The 25,796-nt window shown below is 50.1% G+C and overlaps 2 protein-coding genes across 3 annotated transcripts; one reads left to right on the top strand and one right to left on the bottom strand.

The window, feature by feature from the left end:
* Positions 1 to 1,019: 1,019 nt before the first annotated feature.
* On the bottom strand, positions 1,020 to 16,487 carry LOC6736039 (protein CBFA2T3). Of its 2 annotated transcripts, none has more exons than XM_016168884.2 (6): positions 16,066 to 16,487; positions 6,988 to 7,234; positions 2,742 to 4,072; positions 2,472 to 2,651; positions 2,288 to 2,413; positions 1,020 to 2,157 (listed from the first exon to the last, which is right to left on the bottom strand). In XM_016168884.2, exons 1-6 carry the CDS (start codon positions 16,066 to 16,068, stop codon positions 1,813 to 1,815), a joined length of 2,232 nt encoding a protein of 743 aa, XP_016029438.2. In that variant the 5' UTR covers positions 16,069 to 16,487; the 3' UTR covers positions 1,020 to 1,812. The 2 variants fall into 2 exon arrangements, with proteins under 2 accessions (XP_016029438.2, XP_044778341.1); XM_044922406.1 differs by lacking the exon at positions 16,066 to 16,487 and adding an exon at positions 7,299 to 7,405.
* Positions 16,488 to 22,781: 6,294 nt separating this feature from the next.
* Positions 22,782 to 24,586, top strand: LOC27208232. The gene is made up of 2 exons (XM_016183837.3): positions 22,782 to 22,914; positions 22,974 to 24,586. Exons 1-2 carry the CDS (start codon positions 22,912 to 22,914, stop codon positions 24,255 to 24,257), a joined length of 1,287 nt encoding a protein of 428 aa, XP_016029437.1. The 5' UTR covers positions 22,782 to 22,911; the 3' UTR covers positions 24,258 to 24,586.
* The last annotated feature ends 1,210 nt before the right edge of the window (positions 24,587 to 25,796 follow it).

Here is a 25,796-nt window from a genome sequence, read left to right as displayed (position 1 = left end):
AAGTCGGTCGAGAAGTGTATTTGGTCCTTGTATTCCGGAAGCGAAGAATCCTACTCTCAATAGGTTTAGGAACGAACTCGTATCTTCTACAATCCAGTCACTCACTCTGCAGACTCAGCCTGGCTCGATTATATAATTAAGGGATTTGCAGGGCATCCGGAGGACTGTCATCCCTCCTCACTACGCTGCCTGTTGACAAGCTGCTTCTGTGGGAGCTTGGCTTGTGGCTGCTGGCGATAACAAACGATAACTGCATGTTAAATAGAAGCTAACGAAGGCTGGCCGGCAACGGCACCGGCACAAAGGGGTAATCGAGTGGCTGCGGACGGGGACCGGCAATCCCCGGGAGATGGAAACGGTAGCACATGCCAGCTGGACGTGCAGCCATTCGAATGTGCATGTGAATCCCACTCGCAACCGGAAGTGGTGGTGGCACTGGATGAAGAGGGTGGTGAGCGGAGTGGAGCTGTGCTTTAGGAAATCACTCAGGTAGCAAATGCCACCATCATCATCATTGTTGTTGGCTGAAGGGTTGCAAAAAAGCGCACAGCATCCAGACAAAGGCGAAGCCAAGGCAAGCTGCTGCCCCTCTGCGAGAGTGTGTGTGTGTGTGAGTGGGTGGCTAGCCGCAGGCCGTGTGTGTGCGTGTGCAACAAATGTTGTGGGCGTCCTTGGAACGAAGGAAGAAGGGGGCTGGGCCTGGTGCGGGCGGGGCGGAGCGGGGGACTAACGAGCTTTTGCTTGCTCGCTTGCAATGCGACAGCAGCAGGTGTGCCATACATGAACACACACACAGGCGCAGATACTCACCCTGGCGCTCACACAGATACTCACACCGACACGGAGCACACAGCTGAGTGACGATAATTGAAATTTCATCACAGTAGTTTGTGGTTTTGTAGCACACTCTCAGGCGCACACCCGCCTCACACTAATGCGCTTTTCATGGCCTTCTTTTAGGCTGCCAATCGAAATGTTATTTTCTAATTCGAATTTGGAAATGGGAATCGAGACTTCGCTTGGTTTAAAACACTTTATTTCTTGGGTTTCAGTTGCCGGAGCCTTGCAGCAGCCCGCGTTTGTGGGTTTAACATTTACTTGGTATTTGTTTATGATAAAAGTACATTTAGGTTTAGATTAGGGAGTACAATAAATACTAATCAATAAATTAAACTCGCTCAATAAATTAGCCATAATCGTAATCATATCCGTAGTAATATACTGTATTGTATTAATAAAATCTACTATGTTCAGTTTTTGTTTTTACTCGCTTTGGGTTGCTTACTCACAGAATTTCACTGCTTCTCAAGTTCTGAATTAAATGATTTAGCTTGCTTATGTAATTCTTTATTAGTGTGCACATATTGTTATTAATATTTATGTATTTCGTGTGTGAAAGTGCTGATGGTAAAAATGCGATTTCATACATTAAGTCACAGGTTGAGAATTGCTAGATGAATTCCGTAAAATGTTTTGTGAGTGAGAGTAATTAATATTGGTTTCCTCCATGGATTTTCAACCCATTTAATTCAACCCGCTCATTACCGTGTCCTTCTTGAAACATTGTAATCTATAAACTTTAGTGAAAATGCACATCAATCTGTATCTATTTATGCGTTTCTGGGTGATAAGCATCTTCTACTTCACTTGTCTTCAACCGACGATGCGACTGTGAATTCTTCACTCGATTTTGGTTTTTGGATATCTCTATTTTAGCTGCATATTTTTTAATGGTGTATATGGTTTTGTGGTTCACCCCCTTTAATTTGACTAGCACAAGTACTTCTTCTTGGGTTTCATCATGCGAATGCGTCATTTGGAGCCCAACCCGTTGGCCACCAAAGCACCTGGAGTGGCGGCGGCCACAGCAGCAGCCGCGGATCCACCACCCCCTCCGCCCCCGCCTCCTCCTCCTCCACCGGATTGGCCTCCGCTTCCCGCTCCCGCAGCTACTCCTGCTCCAGGACCGCCGACCGGAGCACTGACCGCTTCCCGGGCTCCTGCTGCAGCAGCCGCAGCAGCTGCCGCCGCCTGCAGGTGGGCCGCTGAGTTGGGAGTGGGTGGTGAGCGGGTGGCCATCGCGTTGCGCAGACTCAGGTTGCTGGCCGAGTGCAGGTGCTTGGCGCTTAGCTCACTAGCTCGGGTGTTGCCACAAACCTGGAAGGTAATAAAAAACCATTGTTATAATCAAATAGTTCATAAACTCGCTATATTTTAATCAATAGAATATAGAAGGAACCCCTGATCTCTCATTAAAATTAATGTTAAATATTGCTAGAGAACCCACCTGATGGTGACTATCCCAATCCCTGTACTGACACGAGGCGCTGCAATATCGGGCCATGTTGCAGCCGGAACAGGTCTCCGTGGCCTTGCGCCCGCAGTTCCAGCACTGCTGCTGCAGATTGCTGCCCTAAAAGCGGTTAAAAGTTAATAAACAAAGCACTTATTAACGTGTTCAATGAGCTTACATTCTGTGCACTGGCCATTGACGGCGACTTGTTGTCCAGATCACGTTCTCCGCTGGAATGGCGGCTCATCTCCATGAAGAACTTCTCCATGCGCAGACGTTCCTGCGTCATGATCTCCGCAGCCCGAGTTTCAGCAGCCACCACTGCCCTCTGGATTTCAATGACAGCTTGGCGTTTCACCTGGAAAAAAAAAACATACACAGACATTCGATTACAATAAAATAACATATCGATCCAATCATTGCGGTTGCGAAAAGGTGGTAGCCCCACCTGTGTCACTGCATCCTCCGCATTCCGCTTGAACTCGGCGACCTTCTCCTCGGTCTGGCGTCGCAGCTCCGCCATGGCCGCGGGGGTTACCTCCTGACTGCTGTTGGGATGCTGGGGCTCGATGCCCCGCTGCTGGAGGATCGTGATGGCCCTCTTCGTCTTGTCCACCATGGCGGAGATGCAGTTGAGCATGGTGTGGATGTTCTTCCACTCCTCCTCGCCACCCGCTCCCGGAGCTCCAGGGGCAGTTGCATTGGGGTTGGGATTGGGCTGGGGGTTTCCTGCCCTTTGGGGAGGAGCGGCGTGCCTGGCCTGCGCCTCGCTCATCCGCAGATCCCGTTCGTCGCGCTGCATGAAGGCCGCCGCCGAGGGGAGTCCTTCCGCGGACGATACCCCGTATTCCCCGTAGGCCACCACCGAGTGGGCGGGATGCAGGGTGAGGCGCTTGCTGGGCGGTGGAGGATAGCCTGCTCCGCCGCTGGCCATGTATTCGCTCCACTCCTGCAGGCCGTTGTGGCCGCCGTGCTCCATCATGGAGTCCGAGGAGCGGCGCTTGAAGACCGCACTGCTGCCGTTTGATGTGGGTGCCTCCAGCTGGATGAATATGTCTCCGAACTCGGCACTGGCCACACCGTGCGGAGCGAACTCCATCACCGCCTGCTCGTTGTTGGTCACGTACTGCAGGGCGGATTGGTTGGTGGCTCTGGCCAGGGCAAGAATCTCCCGCTGCACCAGGGCGATGCTGTTCTTGAGGAGCGGAACCACGTACGGCCGGAGTGGCAGGTTGATGGCCTCCTGTAGGGCCAGCCGGAACTCCTCCACGGAGATGCTGCCGCTGCAGAGGGACAGCACCAGGGCGCGCACCCTCTCGCTCACCTCCGGCTGTCCCAGTTCCTGGGAGAACTGAACCAGGGCGCCCAGGAACTTGCGCATCTTGGAAACCAGTCGCGCCTGCTCCACGTGGGCTGCTGCTGCGGCGGCGGCGGCTGCGGCCAAGGAGGCGGCATGCTGACTGCCCGGTGTGGGCGTAGGCGAAGTGCCGGAGGATCCTACGCCTCCTCCGCCCGAGGAGGATCCATTGACCACCGGGGAAACGCTGGCGTTGCGCTGCGGACGCTGGTGCAACTGTAGAGGGGAGTGGGGCGAGCGGGGGGCCAGGCTGCGCGAGCTATCCGGCGGAGAGTCCGGCGGAGTGCGGCACAGGCGGTCCCGTTCCCGCTCCCGTTCTCGCTCCCTCTCCCTGTCCCTCTCGCTCCTGCTGCTGGAGGTGTGGCTGCTGTCCTTGCTGCTCGAGGATGAGGTGGAGCTCTTGTCCCCGCCGCTGCTGCTGGCTAATTTGGTGGGAGAGAGGAGGACGAGTGGTTAGTTGCATGTTCATCCTGGAACATGGGAAACAAGTCCAAGTCCAAGTTCGAGACCAGGACAGGATGTGCAGCCCAGGCGCATTACAAATGCATTAGCAGGAACCGAGGAACGGAAATATATGTGCCACCTAACCACAACAAGCTACAGCACTTGTCCCACAGATCTGGTCAACTGCGCAACTACATACTACATACTGCACACTGGATACTGGATACTGGATACTGGCTACTACATACCCGACCAACTGCCGGCATTAACAAATTTGTTTGAACATGGGAAATAAATTAGCAAACATTTTTGGCCCTTGCAAAGTGTGCTGTGTGTGTGGTTTGGGCCCAGTCAGGCAAGCAAATCAAGCACCACATAACGCACTAATTGCAAGGACGAGTCGACGAGTGGGAGGATGTGGGTGGTCCTCCGATGATGGAGGCACCGGGTGCGGGTGCAGCACTCTGCGGTACGTGCTGCTGTCCCATCGCAGCCAACCATGATCCTGCCAGAGCGATGCTGCAGCTCAAAAATGAAAGCTTAACGCAAATCCGCAGGACGCAGCTGGACGGAGAAGCTGCTGGGAAACTCATTGTCAGGCGACGAAATGGTGGCAAAGTGAATTGGGCTTATCATTTGGTAAATGGTTTATATTCGATAAGAAACAGGAAAGTATTTAAAAGTGTACTGATATCAGTCCTTATACTTTCAAGCCCATTGGAAGAGTCTGTTGTGCTTTTAAATTCGTCCCATTTAGGTTGCAACATGGAAGTTGGTTACTTTTCTGTCGCTTCCCTGAATTCCTGAAATGTGGTACCACAAATGGTATAAAATAAAAGGCTTAGGACACATTTGTCGCCTGTAACGACCAAACACACACAAACTTTGTTTGCACAAGCTAATGGAAATTGTTTATGGGTGTGGGTCGCTGGATTGGTGGGTTGGTGCGCTGTGGGTGAATGGGTGGATAGATGGGTGGGTAGCGATGGGGCTGGTGGCTGACAGACATTGTGGGTGGCGAATGTTGCTGATGACCATGATGATGAGGACGATGATGACGACAACGACGATGGGAATGGCAGTCAGTTGATGTTGCCGCTGATGCTGATGCTGTTGCTGCCGTGCGGCTGCTGCACAGTTTGCTTTTGTGATAATGATTGTGGATACAGCTGCAACTGGCTGTGTTTTCACAGCCATTCAGGCACGCCACCGCCTTGCCAATCGAAGGGCCACACGACGACCCACAGCCACATCCACTGCCATCCGAATGGGAGATGGCAGACACACGGATACGGATGCGGATGGTCGTGGTAGTGGTCGGAGTCGGAGGCATCAGTCAACCGACTCGGCGGCTCTTATCAAACGCCAAGCATAGACAATGATGGATCACATGCTGCCCCTCCTGCCGTTTTTCCGGGCTTAATTGGCCGGCATCGCCATCGCCACATCGCTTTCCCTGCCAAACGCCCCCTCCAACCCCTCGACTAGTGTGGTGTACAATTGTAAAATATTGCACTTGACCGGGCTTAAAAGTTTCGGTTTGTTTTGGTTTGGTCCTGTTGTGGGAAAGCCTCAACTGCTGACCCAAAGTTGCTGGCCGAGCAGCAGCTGCTGCCAAGAAAAACCCCACGCAAAACCAAAAAACTATTTACGAAAATTCTGTGTTGACAATTCACATATTTTCTAAAACATAATGTTTCGAGCGGAGGACTCGGGAGGTTTCAACTGCTGGCCCAACATTTGCCAGCATCATGAGCTCCCTCCATCGATTTAAGGTTACGTATACGCAGCGTGGTCCCAGCCATGCATCTGTGTGTGCGTCTCTCTCTCAGTGAGTGTGTGTGTGTGCTGTGTGTGTGAGTGTGAGTGTGCTGTGTGTCTATGTGGGCAACAGAATTTGCACAGCTGCGTCCCATAGATTGCAGTCGAGCGCACAAAACGAAACGTTGGCAAGTTTAGTTTGTTGTTGGTGGTGGTGGTACTGCTGCTGTCATTGCTGTTGCTGGCATAGTCATTTGGGAAAACAATCATTTTGGCAAATATTCATCATGCACTGCTTCTGATTATCATCGGCAGCGAAGCGGGGAGGGGTGGCCTCCTGCACAGAGAGCTGTGTTTGCCCGGAAAATGCTAATTGCTGGTGAAAGGAAAGAAATTCATGCGACTTAAATGCTGGGCCACACATCATTTGCCTGGGAACAGGCGCAGGTAGTCCGGAGAATCCGGCAATCAAAGCCGCAATGATCCCCCTCTCCAGCACCACCCCTGCTCTTTTGCAGTGTCGGGCGCCCAAAAGCAGGCAACAAAATGCTGGTCTGATGCTGGGAACAATGCCAGCAGCGGTTTCCGTTTTTTTCTTCTTTTTTTCGAGCAGGAGTTTGGGGTGCGGTGCAAACTAGCAAATGCTTTTGGCCTTTTTCATTCGCATACTCGGCAAGTTTCCGACTGCGGCCTGTGGTCCCGGTTCGGTTCGGAAAACCATTTAGAAAGTAACGAATCCGAAATGCTCTGATGTGCAGTTCCAGATGGAGTTCGAAACGGAACTGGAGCTGGGATCGGGGCCCATTTTAAAGGATGGTGGAACACGTGCAGCTGCTCAGGTTCGCACCATCAAGTAAACAGCTATAAATACTGGGGATTTTGAACGTACACTGGCACTTTATGTACTCAATCATAAATGTGAATATCCTAGACTTTAAGGTATCCATTCCAAGCAGCTTGCATTGGTTGTCATTCAATATCAATTCTGACTAGTTAATATTCCTTACAATGCCTTTTATAGTTTCAAACAATGATATTCACCCATCACTTTTACTTTGTTCTAATATTCTATGGTCACAACATCCGCCCCCCGTTTCTCGCAGTGCAGTTTACTTAAATGTGCTCCACTCACCTTTAAGCCGACGACTAATTGCCGCCGCTGTGGCTGCCGCCGATGTTGTGTTGTTGGTGGCCGCGGCGGCTGCCGATGACGCTGATCCCGCCGAGGACGATGACGCGGGTGGCACCTGGACGGCCGCAGCGGAGGCCACCGCCAGAGCGGCTCCCGCTGCCACCGCCGCTGCCGCCGCCGCAGCTGCGTCGTAAGCGTCCTTGTCGGTAATCTCCTCCTTAATTATCGCCTTGCCGTCGAGCGCCATCTGGAAGCAGGAGGGGAAGAAGCGGTTAGCTAGCTGGGGGAGGTGGAAAAGATATGGGGAGGACCTCCTGCCCACGCCCAGCTAATTCCGCCGGCACAGTGCACAGGTTCACAGGTTCCCAGGTTCCGGGCGATAGACGAAAACATCAAGTGACAAAGTTCTCACATTATGTTTTCAACTTATTTGATTTCAATTTGATTAAATGGTTGTCTGACATGCAAATTGGGCGCACCCGCACCGAAATACACTTTCAAAGGCGGAGACCTTGGAACCTTTTGTTCGCTTTGAGAAGAAAGAACAGCTGCCGCTTTAATTTGGCCAAATTGCTTCCATTTTAGAGGCGCTTAAGTGCGATTATTTTAAATATGCACGTTCCATTCAATACTAAACCAGCTGCATTAAAGGACTCTAAGCTGGTGTTGATCCTCATAAAGTGGACTTAAGAGTAGCCTAGAGAATAGAGAATTGAGTAGAGAATCGAAAGAATTCAATTGAATATTCCATCTATCTTCTAGCTAGCTTTTGAAGATGATGCGTGTCACAGTTTTAATTTCTAGGTGCCATTTGATTTGCTGACCTTCGTTCAGTAACTAATATTATATCTATCAATGCTCCACAAATTCTCGAGATTTTTCCTTGCCTCCAAATGGCATAGACCAAAACGAATTTATAGTCAAAGAATGCCGACAGCTGCCAGCAGTCCGCACGCCGTAGACACCTGTTTCGTAATTGAGTCGAAGAACTTTTCACTCGAGGCGGCCGACTAAATGAAAATCCATTGGGAAACCTGCCCGATTTCTCCTCAAAGGGGAATCCAAGAGATCGGGAGCGCAGCCTTGCTAATTGACTCGACACTGCACTTCCTGTTTACCCATCACTGCGACCCATTTCCCCGGGAGTTCCGGCCACCCACCACCACCACCCACCCACTCTCCACGCAAGCAGACATCTTTCCACACCCCACCTGAAAGTTGTTCATGTCCAGCTCGCATGAGGGGAAACATTTTTGTGTTGATTTTTATCACTAAAATATGTAAATACCTTTGCGGACTGTGGGAGTTTGTGCAGCTTGCCGTGCCCTTGCGTAAGGGGCGGCGGGGGTGGGAAAGCAGGGAAAACACGGAGGAAAACCACAGGAAGGCGGAAAAGCAGGGACCTGTTCAGTTTCATTCATGTTTTCGATCAATCTCTGCCCGGCCGTTCGAGGTGCAAGAAATGTTTAGAGCAATTGTTTAAAGTCAATCGTCGCGGCCGGCAATATTTACAATCGAGTGGGGATACCTCAGCCTCCCACCCGGTCTTATACGAGGGGGGTTTGCAACGGGGGCAGTGGGAGCAGCTGTTTGGCATCAGAGCGAAATTACACTCAAATGCCGCAAATGAAATTCTATTAAAAACAAACACTTGACACGCCGCCAGCTGCCGTTTGCCAAAGTGAGGGCCGACTAATGACGACCCAGCCCCCTTCTCCGTGCCCCCTACTCGGCTGGGAAAGTCCCGGCCAGACGATTGGATCTTCTGCCATCCCTCAGCCGCAGGAACACTTGACAAGTGTTTTGCAGCGAGGTCTTTCCACAGTTCGCAAAAAACGGGGAGACAAAACATGCGTGAGGCGGTGGAGAAGGTGGTGGTGGTGGTGGCGGGAGTGGGGAGGTGCCGAGGCAAACAACAAGTGTTTGTGAAAGGCGGCAGGTGAGCTTAATTGGGAAGTGGGTGGAATGGGATGCCGGTGGAGGTGGATGGCATCGGTTGGGTGGTCGTGGTGGTGGTGGTGGTGGTTCTGACTCACTTAATAGCCGGCAGCTGCCGCCTTTGGCCCTGGCTATGACGAATGAATCAAATGTCAGGAGCAGTCGTGTCGTTGTCGCTCAAGCAGCTGTCGCCTGTCGTCGCCAGAAGGCGCCCCCAGTTCACCCACCCAGTCCCCCAATCCTCGCACCCGATGCCCCCTCGCTCCATCGTCCTGTGTAAGGCAGGCACTTCAAAGAGCCGGGAGCCTCACAAGCTTCCATCGCAGCAAAATGGAAAATGTCGCCCGCAGAAGTTTTTCCCACAAAACTTGGGCCAGCTGAAGCTGAAGCTGAATCTGAAGCGGCAGGATGGAGCGGGATCCAGGCTTCAGGATCCAGGATCCCGGACTGAAGGGGAGCTGGGGGAAGGGGCTGGCAGGCTGAGGCTGCGACGGCTGCCGGCGAAATTGCCAAGAGGAAAAGTAATTATTTAAACGGAGGCAGCACAGTGGGATAGAAGCCCAATTACGGACTTACTTTTTTGGGAATGTCAATGGTGTGATTTATAAGCACATGTAGCAGTCATCGCGGAGTCGAATTTACTGGGATCTGCTATGATGATTCTATGATTTTGAACTTGGACAAGACATCTCTCTATGAATTTAAATTTTGATCCTACACAAGTGGAATCCGCTCCACCCTCTACTTGCCCCAAGCGGTGGCATCTTATAGCCATCACTCCACTTGCGAGACGACTGCTTAGCAACTATTAGCAGCCCATGCTCGACGACTTGACAAATGAAGGGCGACGGCACAATACATTTTCACTGCATAATTTTCAATTAGGTTGGCAGAAATCATAAAAAACAAAGGACGAATTTTAAACGACATTCATTTAATTCCAGGGGGCGGGTGGAGCGAGCCATGCGCTGGACACCAAAGCATTTTATACTTTTATCCCTTTTGCTAACAAAAACAGCCGCACTCACACTCACCCACACACACACACGCAGATTGTAGGAGAGCTGGATAAAAAGGACGAGGAGTGGTTAACGAAAAGGCGCGCCAACTGAAATAACAACAACAAAGGATGTGGAAAATGGGGCGTGGAGGGTGGGCGGCTTTTCCGGGGGTTGAAGGCCAGCTGAGAGTGAGGTGGGTGGCCGGGAGGGTGGGAAATCACAGCACAGCTGCATGTGCTTTCCCGGTAAGCTGCCCATTTACCCTCCACCTCGCCCGTCCCTCTCGCAATCCCCCGCCACATATGTGTGTGTGCGAATGACAAGCAACTGGACCTCGGACCTCGAAACTCGAACCTGGGACTCCCGGACTGCTGGACTATTGGACTGGTGGACACCCGGACTGCGGGCCACTGTGTGTTGCGGACTCCGCATTGTGCGTCATTATGCGCAAGTGGCGCCCGACCCGCGTCCCGCTTCTGGGAGGGATTACTGGCGAACGGCGAATGGAGAATGGCGACTGGCGACGACACCTGTGCAGCAGCAACATCGTTTCACAGTTAAAACTTTTTGCAACTTGCTGCGTCAGCTGCTTCATTACACATGAAGCTACAAATGTATGCTGGCGGAGGCGAACAGTGGGTTGTGCGAGGAGTTTTGGCGCCAAGGGGTCTGGGTAATTAGCATCAAGCAGCAGGGGCTCAAAAGTGGGCGGCCGGCGTTCTGGGGTTAATTGCACGGCAAGCGACTACAATTACAGACATTCGGTTAAAAGGAGATGTGAGAAAAATGCTCAAAGTGACTACTAAGCTTGTGATTATGGCCTAAAAATCGATTGGCTTACTTTCCTTTGTATTCTCCATGTAAATCTGAGTAAGCCTAAAAGATATTTTATTTAAATTAGGATCGTAAATCTTGTTATTGGTTTACCACATGTTCAAATGCAGCACCCCGCTGATTTGCAAACTAAAAAAATAATCGCTTTAACCCCCAATACGTACTCATTAAAGTGCAATTCGATTACCTAATTGGCCAGACAGTGCCTGGAACTTCAGCGACAACCCTCGTCAACTATTTGCTAAGCGCCTCCCAGTCTGCCAAAGTGCCTCCTCATGTGTGTGTGTGTGTGTCTGTTGGCAACGTGCCGCAGCATTGGCGTCATTTTAAATTACACATCGCACACACACACAGCAACGCCGACTGACAACGCGCAACAGGAAGAGGGGAGGGGGAAGGGGCAGCAGCAGCAATGGCAACAGCAACACCAGCATTTTTACACTACTCGGCCGCACGTGCGAATATTCCTACCCCTTCCTTCGCCCCGCCCCTCGATTCACCACCCTTCATTTGCAGCCTGTGTGGGGCGTAATAAGATAATGGCTTGTCACAGGGGCAGCAACATCAGTGGCAGCAGCAGCAGCAGCAGCAGCAGCAACATCAGCAACAGCAACTACGGGGCAAAAACAGTTGGACGAGTGTCGCGCTTAATCGGCTTTATGGTCTGTTTTATTTCCGATACGAACTGCTTTATGCGCAGGGGGAGGGGGGCGAACGGAGAACATTTGGCTGCCACATGTTGCCCGCAAAACGTATTTAGGCATCCCAATTATGCCAGCGAGGCAGCTGATGGCCGCCAGCTGGCGAAGTTGCTGCCCGAGCTGCTCGCACTGCTGCCGGGATGCAATTTCCCGACCTGTGTTGTTGCAAGTGAAGATTTTCCAGCTGCCACCGCTGGCGGCGCTCGTTCTCCTCTGATTGGAAAATCGTTCTGCCAGCCTTGCAGCACGTGACGCTATTCAAGTTTTTGCCAACTTGTCTGCCAGCAGCAACAGCAGCAGCAACTGGCAACAAATGCTGGCACGTGTCGACGCCGATGTCTCCTGGCCAAAAGCCTGCTCTAGACGGCAGCAGCCACCGCTGCCGTTTTCAATTAAAAATTGCGAGTGACAGCAGGTGCGCTTGATGGCCCGACCAATGCAGATACACATGCACATACGGATGCGGATGCAGATACGGATACAGATGCACCTGGGCGGTATAATAGGAGTCCGAACAGAAGGATGTAGTGCCTGGACTCGGACTGCCAGCCAAATGCCCAAATCGATGAATGTTGCCCTCGAACGAGCAACACATGCCCCTGCAGCAGCAATTCCACTCTTTTTTGGCACAAATCTGTTGCAGACACTCGAGGCAGCAGCTCAAACAACTGTGTCCTGACAACTTACAAGCAGGGAGTGCCTCCCCTGCTCCGCTGTCCCCTGCTACTCCTGCGCTCCTGCCGCATCATCTGCGTTTCATCTGGGGCAAGAAATATTGCGCCAGCTGTGCCAGCTGCTTCGTTGTCGTTCTTATCCAACGCCCCTCCCACTTCGGAATGTGGCAGTGTGCGGGACAAGGTCAGCCCAGTCTGGGCCGGAGATTTAGGGCTGAGCAGCAATGCTGTGTAGCGCCTGGCAAATCCAATTCAAATGCCGGCAGGGGCACTTGGTATTTGGTAGCTTGCCAGCGAATGGCGTCTGCGTTTCTGGGACTGCGATCTGCGATTGTACTGGACATGCGGCACTCGTGGACACAGTTTTTTGTCCCGACCCGGCAAAATGTTTAAAACATAAGAGCCTCTGGGCTGGGCAGTGCAGCTGGCACTCCGGACGGGCGCTGTTTGTGGGCGGGCTAAGGTTAATGGCTAAGACTTTGAAATATATGGCCACGCAGCGTAGAGATTTCAACCAAACTGACAGAATATCGCATGGTAAGGCAATGGAAATACTTAGTTCTGTCATAAAACTCGACTCTAAACCAGACCAATTAAGCAGGTTTTCTTTAAAAAGGTGTGTCATACGAGCTATGACATTTTAATAATGAGTTCCGGTGACCAAAAGGTCAATGGACACATTTAGACTCCTCCAATTTACGGAAATAGTTTAAGACGTTGGGGAAGGGGAACATCATGCACCCAAATGAAAGTATGAACCTCCAATGTGGTTTTCCCCAACTAAACTCCGACCAGGCAGTGGCGAACGCGGTCTATCTATACTATTTTCCCCATTGTTTCTGCCGGGGAAAAATTCGTTTTTTTGCGCTGGCTTTTCCTATGACATTTTTGCTTGCCCCCAAAACATTCTGTGGCCCACGTCTTTTTAATAAGCTGCCACTTGCAGCGCCAACAATTCCACAGTGGCGGTGGAAAAGCCACAACAGCGGAGTGGAAAAACGAGGAAAAAGGCAGGCAGCCAGGCGAGCAGAAGAACTAGGAGTAGGAAGGCGAAAAGCAGGAAAACTGGATGAGAGCGACGCCGAATTTTGTTTTTGACTTTTTCGATTAAGCGTATGCAGCCCCGCTCTCCACTTTTCCGCTTTTCCGGGGCAGCCGTTAGTTGCTGTTCTGTGTGTGACATTTGCGCGATTTTTTGGCTTTTCTTTTCGCTTTCCCCCCCTCCCCTCCCCGCAAAATCCATACCATCCGTGCTTTTCTCGTTTTCCGTTTGCAATGTTTGCGTTTGGGCTTCGGGCAGGGTCCTCCAATCTGCTCCTCCCCGCTCCGTTCCGCTCCATTCACGGATCCACTGACAAGTCTAATAAGCAAATTGACTTATTTCCGGTCGCCATGTTGTCTGTTGGCTCAGCTGCGCCAGGCCGCAAACAAAATGGCGTCTCATTAGTCAATGTCGTCTAGGCGGCATCTTAATTGCAAAAGGTGTGAAAATCCAAAGTTTTTCTGTTTGTTTTGGGTTTTCCCGCTGCCCGCCCGCTTTTCCGCTTCCCCGCCGAAGTTTGCGTTTGCGTTTGCAGTGCTAATGATTGATTGAGCCCTTGATGGATTGCCCGGATTGCCGCCGGCTGGGCGGCGGGATTTGCTGGCACATGGTGTGGATATGGCGAATGGTGAATGGCGAATGGCTGAAGGGGGTCTAATTTGATGCCAACAGCTGCACTTGTCATGTGCATTTTCACCTGCCCCAGGTTCGCCAGTGTGTTTTGTTTGCCCCCGACCATTACGCTAATAACTTTGCCCTTTTTCGCCGCTGTCCATTTTAAATTCAATCACCATGTGCAGCCAGCCAGTGGAGGGCCCCTCCCCCAAGGACGTGCATTATTTAGCAGGACTTTGTTGAATGCCTGATTGCCCGCTGATTACCGATTACCTATTACCTATTACCCAGTACCCAGTACCGAGTACCTACTGCCGATCAGACAAGGCCTGGCCAGCTGAGCTGCCCAGCGGCCAAAACAAAATTAAATTGCTGACACTAATTGGAGTGCAGGCCTCCTGAAATATTGGATCTATTTGCCAGACACGATTGGGCCGTCTACCTTGGCCGTAGGCATTTCAAATGGTAGTGATTCGAGGGCAAATCAATTGGATACTCTAAATGGAAAGCGGTGGTAATAGTATTTATTCCAATATTAATCTATAGAATATATCAGTTACCAAAGTACGTTTTACTTGAACCAAATATGAAAGCAAGAGCAACTTGTCCTGTTCATCCCTCAATATAACAGCTACCTTGAAACACAAAACTATGGTCTTTATTATATGATATTTGGCAAGATTTTAAAGTAGCTTGTATTGATAAAATAAATACCCTTGTACAGCGAAACTACCATATTCCTGGATTATCGAATTAGGTCTTTATGTGACTTTGATCGTACAGCTGGGTATCAATTAGTCTAACCCCCAATTAGGACAAGCCCTTTCGATACCATTTTTCGCCTTTTTTGCGCCGGCACTGCGCTGTTTAATGAGCGGCAGAAAAAACGAGAAAACACAATACAAAACAGACTGCTTCTGAGCCTACAAGCTGTTAAAATGTTTATGCAGGTGTCATGCCAATGACAGCGGCGCTGGGAAGCGAAAAGGAGATGGAGATGGCCGAGATGGAATATGGAATATGGTAAATGGTGTATGGAATTCGGAACAGCAACCGCACTGCCAAAAACAATAACAATAGCAGACAAGCCGACTCGGCCAAAAAGACAAGCAGGCCAAAAGGCAGCTGGCCTCACACTTGTCCGCATCCCGCTCCCTCCATCCCTCCACCGCCACCTGCTCCTCCATCCCGGGCTCGTTCTTGCCCCGCTTGATCCGCAATCGCAACAGCTGCCGAGCCAAGGCCAGATCGACCAGGTGATTTCCAGAATGAGTCACCACAGAAGGCAGGGGACAGACGCGAGATCTTAAGATCCCGAGATCGCCAGATCATACTTGCCGATAATTCAGGTATTTGAATTAAGGATTGGGGGTTGATTATTATTTATTGAAATACATATTGCCTATCAGAGACGCAGCATCTGCTCTTGAATATATTTTTCATTTTTAAAAACAAAGTAATGAAACTTGTATTTACTATATGTATGGTAGAGTACTGATTCAGCTGATAGCGCAATCAATTAGCCCTGGCAGCACTCAAAAGTTTACTACCCACCATAAACTCTGGGCTGGAAAAGGCCCATCTGGGCGAGGGTTTCCCAATTCCGACGGAGGCTGTTTGGCCACCGGAGTTCGGGGTGCGACCACTGATATACGGCTATAGCTTTGGCTTTGGCTTTGGCTATGGCCATAGCTGCAGAGCAGATGGAATCGACAGACGGTGGAGGCAGCAGATCCACAGCGGCGACACATGGCAGCCAGCTGCAATTATTTGCAGTTGGAAGTTCTGTTTCTGTTGGGAACGCGGCGCACAAGGCCATCAGAAACAGACGGCGGGCAAAGTCATGGACCAAAAAGCGACTGGATGTCGCTTCCGGCCCCTTGCCGCCCCCGCCACCGCCTCCCGCCAACCAGAAGCGGCAAAAAGCGGGCAAATAATTTATAATTTCGCACGTGAAACTGACAAAGCAGAGGGAAAACGAGATTTTCCTCCTCGCAACGTGAACGTGTGTGTGTGTGTGTGCGGCGTCTTAAACTATTATTCGAGCACTTGACAAACGAATTCGTATCTGCAATTGCGCGCTGTGAATTTGCTTCAGCTTGCGAGCAGATAAAAAACAGATGCGACCCGACACATCTACCCGCACATCCAGCAGATATGTGTGCTCGCTGTAAGGCCAAAGACACTTTGAGTGGCGGAGGACAGCTGGCCGCAATCAACATGTGTTGGCCGTAGCTCATGTTCATGTCGAGATACAATTTGCATGGACTCACCATTTTGGCAGATCGCTGCTGTGCCGACGCTTCGTAGGTGGAGTGTATCTTGTGGCTTGATTTAGTATTCTATCTGCGAGATGCTTTCGCTGGACCTAGCACTTGGCGACCGCTTGCGAGTGGTTGTTATTGTTTACCATCGAATCATTGTCGGAACGGCGGCGGCAGCGCGAAACGCGAACCGGCATCTCGGAGCAACGGCAAGCGACTGAATCAGAATCAGAATCGGTATCTGAATGGATGCGAAAGTATCTGCGGCTCGACTATCTTGAATGGCGCGCTCGAAACGCACGAGAAGAACACGCGAATGCGAGTATCCGATGCGATTGAACTGCACAACTGAGGAGCCGCGGAGCTGAGCACGTCCGACCAGTCGAAAGTGGCGTTTGTTTGTGAGGCCAGTTGCGGTGCTGGTGCTGCGGCCCAGGTAGCACATGTTCGACCGCTCCGCTCGGCAATCCGAGCGGCGTTCGGACGCATCCGCGTCGGATTCGAGGCGCCTGCGCAGTTGCAGATGGAACAGCTGTTCCGGCTGTTCCGGCTGTGCCGCTGCTCTACCCGCACCCGCCCGTCCGCACTCGACGCTCGAGGGGCACAACAACTGGCAGGGCAGGCAGACCAGGCAGACCAGGCAGCCCAGGCAGCTCTGGCAGACACTCGCTGGCCCGCTGGGCTATTAACATCAGCTGCTGCCGAACTCAGGCGCCCCTCCACCGCACCCCCTGCCACTTGGCTGGCTGAAAGGCAGCTGAAAAATTCCTATTCCTTTTCGGCAGCAGCTTGCTTCTCTCTGTTGCTGTTTCGCATCTATCTCACTGCCTTGGCATTCCAGTTGGCACTGCCTTCGGTCTTCAGACCAGCTCCCAACTGCGTGCCGATATTTAAATAAATTGCCAACCAATTGTGCACACCCACTCCCACTTCCTTTGGGGGATTCCCCCGCCCGCGAGAAAGGGCCTTATGCGAGTGTTCACACCATGTCAAATGCTCAGGAGGTCCACCCCGACCGACTCTGGTCCACCCCATCCCAGGGAGCTGGCAATTGGAAGCGATTCGGCTCGCTTCGATGCCATGCGGGATCTCCAATTGGAAATGGGCGCATCCAGGGCTTAACAGATCAGCGTTCAAGAGCAATTAGCTCGGGAGGTAGAGGTGGTAAAGATACACATTTGCTCGTTAGTGCATTCGATTTGCCAGGGATTAGAACAATTTATAGGGGTTCATTCGGGCTGGGAACTACGAGATGCGCAGGGGATATTGTTTGGATATTATTTAAAGATTAGTTTAATGAACATCAACTAACTAGCAATGTATATTATTTAAATTCGGCTTAAAGATTGAGGTTCAGACTGCACTAGTCCCATTATTATGGCCCCAATCCCGTCTGTCAACCATCCCAATGGCCATTGGCAATTAGCCACCGATTGACACATCTGTCCCTAGGGCCATGCACATCACCCGGCTGGCCATCTGGTGGCTCCATCAATCTACGCCTGCGAAGACGTTTCAATACATTCCTACAAATTGACCACCGCAATTTAAACAAAACCCGCTTTGGCCAATAAGTGGCCATTCATCTTGTCCAGCAGCCGCAGCTCCCCGGATTCCCAGCGCCCTCCCTGCCTTCGATGGGCCAAACTTGCCACAACCGAAAACCCTAACACCCTAAACCACAAACTTGAACGTGGAGCGACAGAGAGGGCATATTTGGCACTCGGGCTGGGAAGCCCACCAGGGGTGGAGATGGGTGGCTGCTCGGTGGGTGGAAGGCCGCTTCTTTTACTACTTGGTAGCAGTTGGCCATGGCAGCGAAGTCGTCGTCGTCGTCGGAAGAGCAGCATCAGGCGGCAAATAATGTAAAACGCCATTAGGCGAGATTTTCTCATACAAACAACAATTGTGCATTGGCACACCAGGCTGACGTCGTCGTCTGGGATTTCTGGGGGGGATTGGTTCGGAATGGCGCATGGGAAGGCATGGGATGGCATGGGTTTGGATGGCTGGGCGCCCTGTGGGCGTTGGACACAGCATTTTTTATGCGCATTTCGCACTGGCGAATGGAAACGAGAGCGAAGAGCCGGAATATTCTCATGGAACGTGGAGCGTAGCAAACGAAAACAATTTTGGGCCGCGCTGGCTGGCTGGCAAGTGGCAACATTTGTTGCTGCTGCCGCTGCCGCTGCTGCTGCTGCGACAAATTGAATGAAATCACGGCAATTTGGAGTGGCATACATCGGCAGGCAACAGCTGCGACCAGACCGGACCAAAAGTCCGCTCCCAAATGGCCAGTCGCAAAAAGCATGGCACTGGGGATGGACGTGGGTGTGGATGTGTATATGGATCTGAGTATGGATGGGGGTGGGGGAAGGGCAAACAACGGAATGCTGTTGACGCATAATTGAATTATTAATTTTTATTTTAAACATCGAATGACACGTTGTCGCTGCCGCAACTGCCGTGCTCCTGCTGCACATGCGTCACTTGCCACTTGTGTGTGTTTATCTGGCGAAAGGCAGCGTGTATCGCTGCGATAAGGAAGTTGTTTGCTCAGCGCCAGTGGCAGTGGAAGTGGCAGTGGCAGCGGCACTTCGGCAAACAAAATCAGAGCAATCCCGAAACGAGACCCCGGCAATCCACCATCCACCATCCACCACCCACTTGATGCGTCCTCTAGGCCAGCAGGTCAAAATGAAGCTGTTTGTTTGGGCGTCTCCCTGGGCGAGGGCTTCCGACTGGGAGTAGCCAGATATGGGAATCGGCAACTGGGTGTCGGCAGATAACACTCCATGGATGGTAATGGCCTTGTAAACTGGCCACCCACTGGGCGGGTTATTGCGACGCCCTCGCCCCTTCCAGACAGCCGGAGACAGTTGCTCAGCGGTTGTCCTGTCCAGAGGCCAGGAGGCAAAGGACGCGCTAAAATTGTCGCCGTCAGCGGCAATCCTGCAGGCCTGTCCCGTCTTCTTCTGGCCTGTCCTGGCGCGTCCTGGCCTGGTCGGGACATGAAAAGCCAAAGCCAAGAAAGGACTTTCTCGCTGCGAGCAAAGTGAAGAGCGCAAAATCGTGGACTGCAACTGAAGTGCGGACAATGCAGGGCGTCTTGCGGAGGAGGAGCTGCAGTTGTGACAGCAGCAATTACACAGTTGTGCTGATTTCTCAATAACTCAGCCCTGACAGCACTTTATCAGCTATCTCCGCAATGGAAATTTGTCTTAAATTGGAAGCAGCACTGACAGCAGCAACAGTGGCAACCACTAGCAGCAGCAGCAGCAGCAACATGTATGCATGCCAAGCTCTAGCCACAGCATTCGAAATTCGAATGCCCCAGAGACACAAAAACTCCATAAGGATAATATGCGTATTTGTGTGGCAACTGGCAGCTCTCAGCCGCAGCAGCAGCAACAGAACCCGCAGCAACAACTAGCAAGAGTAACCGTTATTAAAGATTTTGAATACCTAATTATGAAAATGTCAGAAGCAAACGTTTTTTTGTTGCGCAGGAGGTGGCAGTGGGCGGAGGGGCAAGGGGGCGGAGCAATGACAGGGACGGGCGTAATCTCCGCCAGGACTCTTTCGGCTGTGTGGGTGCGAGGATGTGGCTGCTGCCTTTCCTATGCCATAGTTGTTGTTAGCCGCAGCAGCAGCAGCAACATGAAGAACAAACTGTGTTTGTGATGTGCCTGCCAGCCAAACACGAGCTTCTCATCTCGGCAGAGAGCAACAAAAACACGAAGGGGGGGAAAATATGAAAAATTCCATTTTCATGTCACTCAATTGAATTTCCATTCAAACTGCTTTTTTCCTTGGCCAGATTCTCTGCGTTTTTTCCCACCGACTGACGGTGACGTCGAGCGCGGCGCTCTTCCATTTCCACTGGGCGCTTTGCTCTCCCCCCCTCCCCTTCTTTCATTTTGGCCCATTTTCCGCAAGCACACACACTGACACACACACGTTGGAATATGCGGGCGGGTGTTTTGTATTTTTGGGCTTTCTAGCCAAATTAATTGCCTACGGATTTGTAGTTAGTTGCCATCGTCATCGCTTTTGTTGTTGCTGTCGAAAGCTCAAACACAAATACAGGCACAACAAATGCCTGCCACACACACACTCACGCTCGCACACACGCACACACAGGAAATCACAATGGTTTTGGCCAAAAGTCCTTTTTGCCTTGACTGCATTCGGGTTTATGGCAAAAATAAATAAATTTTGGGTTTATCTCAATGGCACACAAGTCATTTGCAGCTGAGATTTTTTTGCTCGCTTTCCTATCTCTACTACTATTTCCACAGCCAACCAACCAACCGACCAAACAACCAACCAACCAACCTACATACATCGTTTTTTCGAATATCCCCATCCTCGTGATTATTTTTTTATTCGTCCTGCACTCCCCTGTGGTTGCTTTCTGATGGCAAAGGTGAGCACATGTGATGGTTCCGGGATCCAGGTTCCGGGTTACGTCCTCCCTTTTTGGGGGGAGCTGGGGTCTGTCGAGAACAATATGTCGGGAACAATTGAAGCATGATGTGGAGATCTGTGGACTTTGGACACGAGCTTACATCGGATTAACATTGTGCTCAAGGCGTTCGAGACTGTCGAACTCGAATGCATTAGGTTCCTCCTCGTCCAGAACAACCAATTGTTGTTGCCATAAAGCAACTGGAAATCAACCAGCAACTGGGTGAATCCGAGGGAATTTTGTCACATGGAAGGAAACAGATGAACTGGAGGACAGATGTGCTCAGATTGTAAAAGAGATATGCATATCGAAAGGACACTACAGCAAAATCCTTTTCGAATTATAATGATTTCGAATTGGAAAATCTATTAAACACCTTTAAAACAGTCGCATACCGATTAAAATGACTGTTTTGCACAGCTTAAGATCCAAATAAATGATCCCTAACACAATAATGCGGATTTACAAAAATTAATTGTTGTCAATTTTTTCACATTTTGAAAAGGGGTAACATCATCAAATTTTGCGAAAAATGGTCAAAATTTAAATCTGCCAAATTTGAATTCTAGTCGATTAGAAATGTGATTACGAACTAAACTAGGTGTAGAAATCGAGATTTGGCCCGTAGAATCGATAGTTTGGTCCAAAATACCGGTTTTTAGGACGAAAAATGACTGACGTACCATTATAAATTGGCCAAAAAGTTTCAGAAACCCTTAAAAATTACTTTTTTACACAGCTTAAGACCAAAACTAACCAAATCTTGAAAATTTTCAAAAACTAATTTTTTGACATTTTTTGCATTTTTTATAAGGGGTAACATCATTAAAATTGGCGAAAAATTGACAAAAATTAAATTTGTCAAATTTGAATGCCAATCGATTGGGGAAGTGATTTCGAGCTAAACGAGGTATTACACTCAGGATTTGGACGATTTAATCCTTTGTTTTTGACAAAATACTGCTTTTTGCGGGGAAACTCAGAGTGTCAATCTTATAAATAACTCAAATAGTACCTTAAGCCCCACTAATGACTGTTTCGTACAGCTAAGGCTTAAAACCATAGATCCTTAATGCGATTCTAAAACATTCACCAATTTACATTTTATAACGATTCCAAGGATGTTTTCATTGTGTTTGTAGCTATCGAGGAATTCCAAATATATTCGATCAAAATATTCATAAAGTTCTTTCAAAGCTATTTTTATCTCAGGTTACTCCACCAAACTGAAGGAATGACTGCTTTGTGCAGCCATTTGTGTATTTATATGTATCTCTTTTCTGAGAAAACCCAATAAAATTAGAGACCATCGCTTTTGCCCCCAGCAACTCAGCTGACTCGTACAGAAGAGCAGAGTCCGGGCTCCCAGGACTCCAGACCCTCCGCAGCCACCACAAATAAGTGTCCTGCGATTTTCGGGCTTGCAAAATGGTTTACGAATGGGCACGGCATGTGCCTGCTTTTGTTTAGTGGCCAACAGCGATGCCAACTGCAGTCACAACCCACTTGCTCGTGCTTATGGCGATGTGGCCCCGCACCGCCGCCCTCGTGCAGATTTATTTATAGAATTTAAATTTAAACAAAAGCGAGCAGCAGCAGCAGTGAAGAGCGGCGGAGTGACCAATGCGACGGCGGCTTCGGCTTTCCAGGGCGCCTGCTCCTGACAAGCTGACAGGCCTGCTGGGCCTGACTCTGGATGCCGGATGCCGGAGCCTGGAACCAGGACCTCGCCCAGGCGACATTTCCACTTGTCATGCTTTTGCTTGAGTAATTAAATAACAATTTCCCTCCGCGCTTTACACGCTGGCCGAAACAATGGCGCCAACGCCATTGACAGTCACTGAAAGTGACATCGGATCGGAATCGGGATCTGGTGGGAATTGGTAGGAATGGTAGGAATCTGGTAGGAATTGCGCCTTTGGGTTAAATGGCCACATGTTGAGGCATTGCCTCCAATCTGTGGCAGTGGGTCAAATTCATCGGACTTAGGAGATATAATCAGTTGGGATTAGAACATGGGATGGTAGCCGTATTATACTCAATGAATTATGAAACTAGCATTTCAATTTGAATTTCTAGTACCTAAACTTGCACACTTTGCAGCACTGGATGTAATCGACAATTGGAACAGTTGGCAGTACCTTGCTACTATTTTGAAATGCGTAATGAGAATGTACATCGTTGTTAGTGTTTCATTTTTTTGCCAAAAGCAGTGTGGCCTTAACAGTGTGGCTTTTATAGAATCAGCTTAAAATCCTACGGAAGCATGGCAACTCTGCCTCGCGATTGCCGCCATCTTAGCCCGCGTTCTTCCACTCGTACTTCACACGTTTTTTCTTGTTCTCGAACTTTTCAGTTCACAGAATTGGTTTCGATAAAACGCAATGGTAAAAGTCGGCATACGTCAATGAATTTCACATCTAAAACATTTCCTTGTACTTCGCAGTCAAAGCGCGCCTGGAACCGCAACCAGCGCTCGGTGTCCCTGCCCAGGAGAGAGTTCGTCGAAATAAACCCCATGATGCCCGGCCAGAGCGTCGCAGCAGAAGTCGCACGCGGGCGAGCATCATCCGGACCTCGGATGACTGTGGAGACCCTGTTTCCCACTTCTCAGGCGGGAAAGGAGCATCCGAATCAATGTGGAAAACCCATGGACCGAGTTTTGAAGGAAAGCTCCAAGTCTGAAAATTCGCGGGACTCGCCTGCGCTGCTACTCTTCACCAAGGACAAGTCGGATGGCACTTGGAATAAAATGAGATCCAAGGAAAACATGCAGAATCGCGAAGAAGGGAGTCGCCACCTGCCTGCAACTTCCTCGATGCCCAAAATGGATGAGTTGGGACCCGGCTGGCGATCTTGGCAGATCGGCGATTTCTCTCGGAAGAATCGTAGTAGCCCTCAGCTGTTCTGTACAGTGCCTTCGACAAGTTCTATTAACTTTTCAAGCGACGACAACAATTATCCCGTTTCAAAAATAGGAGACATTGGGAAAATGACCCACACGGTCACAGGAAAGGCACCGAAAACGCGAGCAGAAGATCAAAGGTCCGGAAATGTGGCCCATCTAGGCAGTCTAAATAGCAAGACTAAGCACAAGAGGCTGATGAGGAGTACCAATCCGTGCATAGTGGGTTCGGAGGATTTTGTTTACCATCAGACCCTGAATGATGTCTTCTCCCAGTGGGACACTTCCGAGTCGCCAGATTGCCAGCCGTCGACCAGTAAAAGTAATCCATACCAGATTCCGAAGAATCTGCCATCCGGATGGACAGCTCCGCCGATCAACTACGCGGACTTCCTCTTCACGGCGGACCTGGAAAAAGGGCTGGAGGTCGAAAGCCTGATGCCCATGCTACTGACTCCACCGGGCACCTCCCAGCCGCTGGAAAAGAATTCTCCTACTCAGGACTTGTATGCCTTGATTGGCAACGACGACAAATTTCCGCTAAGCATCTGCACCGACGATATATCCAAAAATGATCCATTGTGGGGCTCCACTTGCATTAACTGGGAAGAAGGCAACGGCAGGAACTTTGACTTGAACCACGTCTGCGAGAAGGCCTTGTGCGAACTCCCAGACCCAACTGCTTCTCCGGAAACTGTGGAAGACTGGCAGGCCGTCGAGACTATTTGCATGCGTTTGAGGGGCTTCGAGGTGCCGGGCGACCTGGGTCTTCTGAAGGAACCTCCATCCTTGGATGATGTACTCGAGGTTATCGGGGACTTGTAGGCGAAGGACAAGAAGGATCTGAAGAATTAGTTGCGTATATGTGTATATCATGCTGTGTATACCTTTAGCCATAGGAAAACGGACACTAGAAAGACCAAACATTATTTTATTAAAAATTTTAAACAATTTTTTAAAACGGGACACTTGGTTATCTGCCGATCTATTTGATATTTGAGAAAAATTAGTATGTAAGTACCTGTGCGGGAATGGAAATCCCCAAAAACCAATATTGCCTCCACACAACTGATACAAAAACTAGTGAATTCTGCCATGTTAGGCAAATATTTTATACCATTTCACTCACTCCCAGCATTTTTCCACAGCTTGTAACAATAAATACTGTGTGCAGCTGCAGCAACAATAGCTGGGAAAAACAGCAATGGCATCAATTTTTTGTAACATGTTGCCAAACATGGCCGAGACCACGCCCACACGCCCACAGCCTGGAGCAGAAGGACTCCGCTCGGTGCCACCGATACTGATACCGATGCCACTGATGTTGCTGCTCCTGCTGCGGTGGCCACTTAAATGTCGTTATGTTGTCGGGTCACGCGCACTGCCTCCAGGCTGCCCCACATCCACATCCACGTCCATGACCATGTCCTTCGACTCTCGTCCCTTTTGTCGGCCAGCGGGGCCAAAGGGAAAAACAACTTTATTGCCGCAGCAATTATGCGTAGCTAATAAAAATGTGCGGAGGTGTTGGCAGCAGCAGGGGGTCGCCAAATCGGAAATTTGGATGGATGGGGAGGGAGGGTGGCCAATTTCCTGGGGGCAGGCAGCATCGACAGCGAAGCGATTTATGCAAGCGAGAATAATTAATGCGCTGATTTATTTAAAAACGTGTTTTGGCATTCAAATGAAGGCGCCAATTCTAAAGAGGACCGCTCTTTGTTCAATTAACCCACTGAGAGTTGATCGAAAACTGTGGCAAGAGCCAAAAATGCTTCGAAAGTTAGCAGCACATCACATAATGCCCAAAAGCAGATTTCAGACATTTGAAGTCTCGGCATTTTAGTGGCTCAGATCGGGCATTAATGGGTTAACATGTGTGAATTCTCGCGCTTTGTCGAAAAGCAAATTTATTTGCCAGCTTTTGACAGCAACAACAAGCGCATAACCAAAACAAACAAGGCCACGCGAAAAAATACGGCTGGAAAAATTGGCAAAAGAAGAAAAATCAAATATGTTAAGCGGCATTTAAGCGCGGCATCGGGATCCTGCGAATGTGCCTGCCACATGAGATAATGCCACGCCACGCCCCCCGCCCCCGCATGTTTGTATATTTTTCTAAAAATTTGCAGGCACTGCATTGTTGTACTTTTGGCTGTTTTGGGTCCCTGTTTGTTTGTCTCTTTGTTTGTTTGTTTGCGGCACACACACATGTGCGGTTCCCAGCAGCGGGGCGCCCAAAAGTATGCAAAGCAACAAAAACACGGCGCAAATCAGGAAAAAAGGAAGGCGGCACACGCCACTTGTGGGTGTAGTGGCACGGATGGGTGAGGTGATGGTGTGATGGTGGAGAGGGGGAGGGGGTGT

Source organism: Drosophila simulans, chromosome 2R, assembly GCF_016746395.2.
Source record: "Drosophila simulans strain w501 chromosome 2R, Prin_Dsim_3.1, whole genome shotgun sequence".
NCBI classification, from domain to species: domain Eukaryota; kingdom Metazoa; phylum Arthropoda; class Insecta; order Diptera; family Drosophilidae; genus Drosophila; species Drosophila simulans.
The sequence above is the reverse complement of the archived record's forward strand: the minus strand, read 5'-3'. Positions and strand labels throughout refer to the sequence as shown.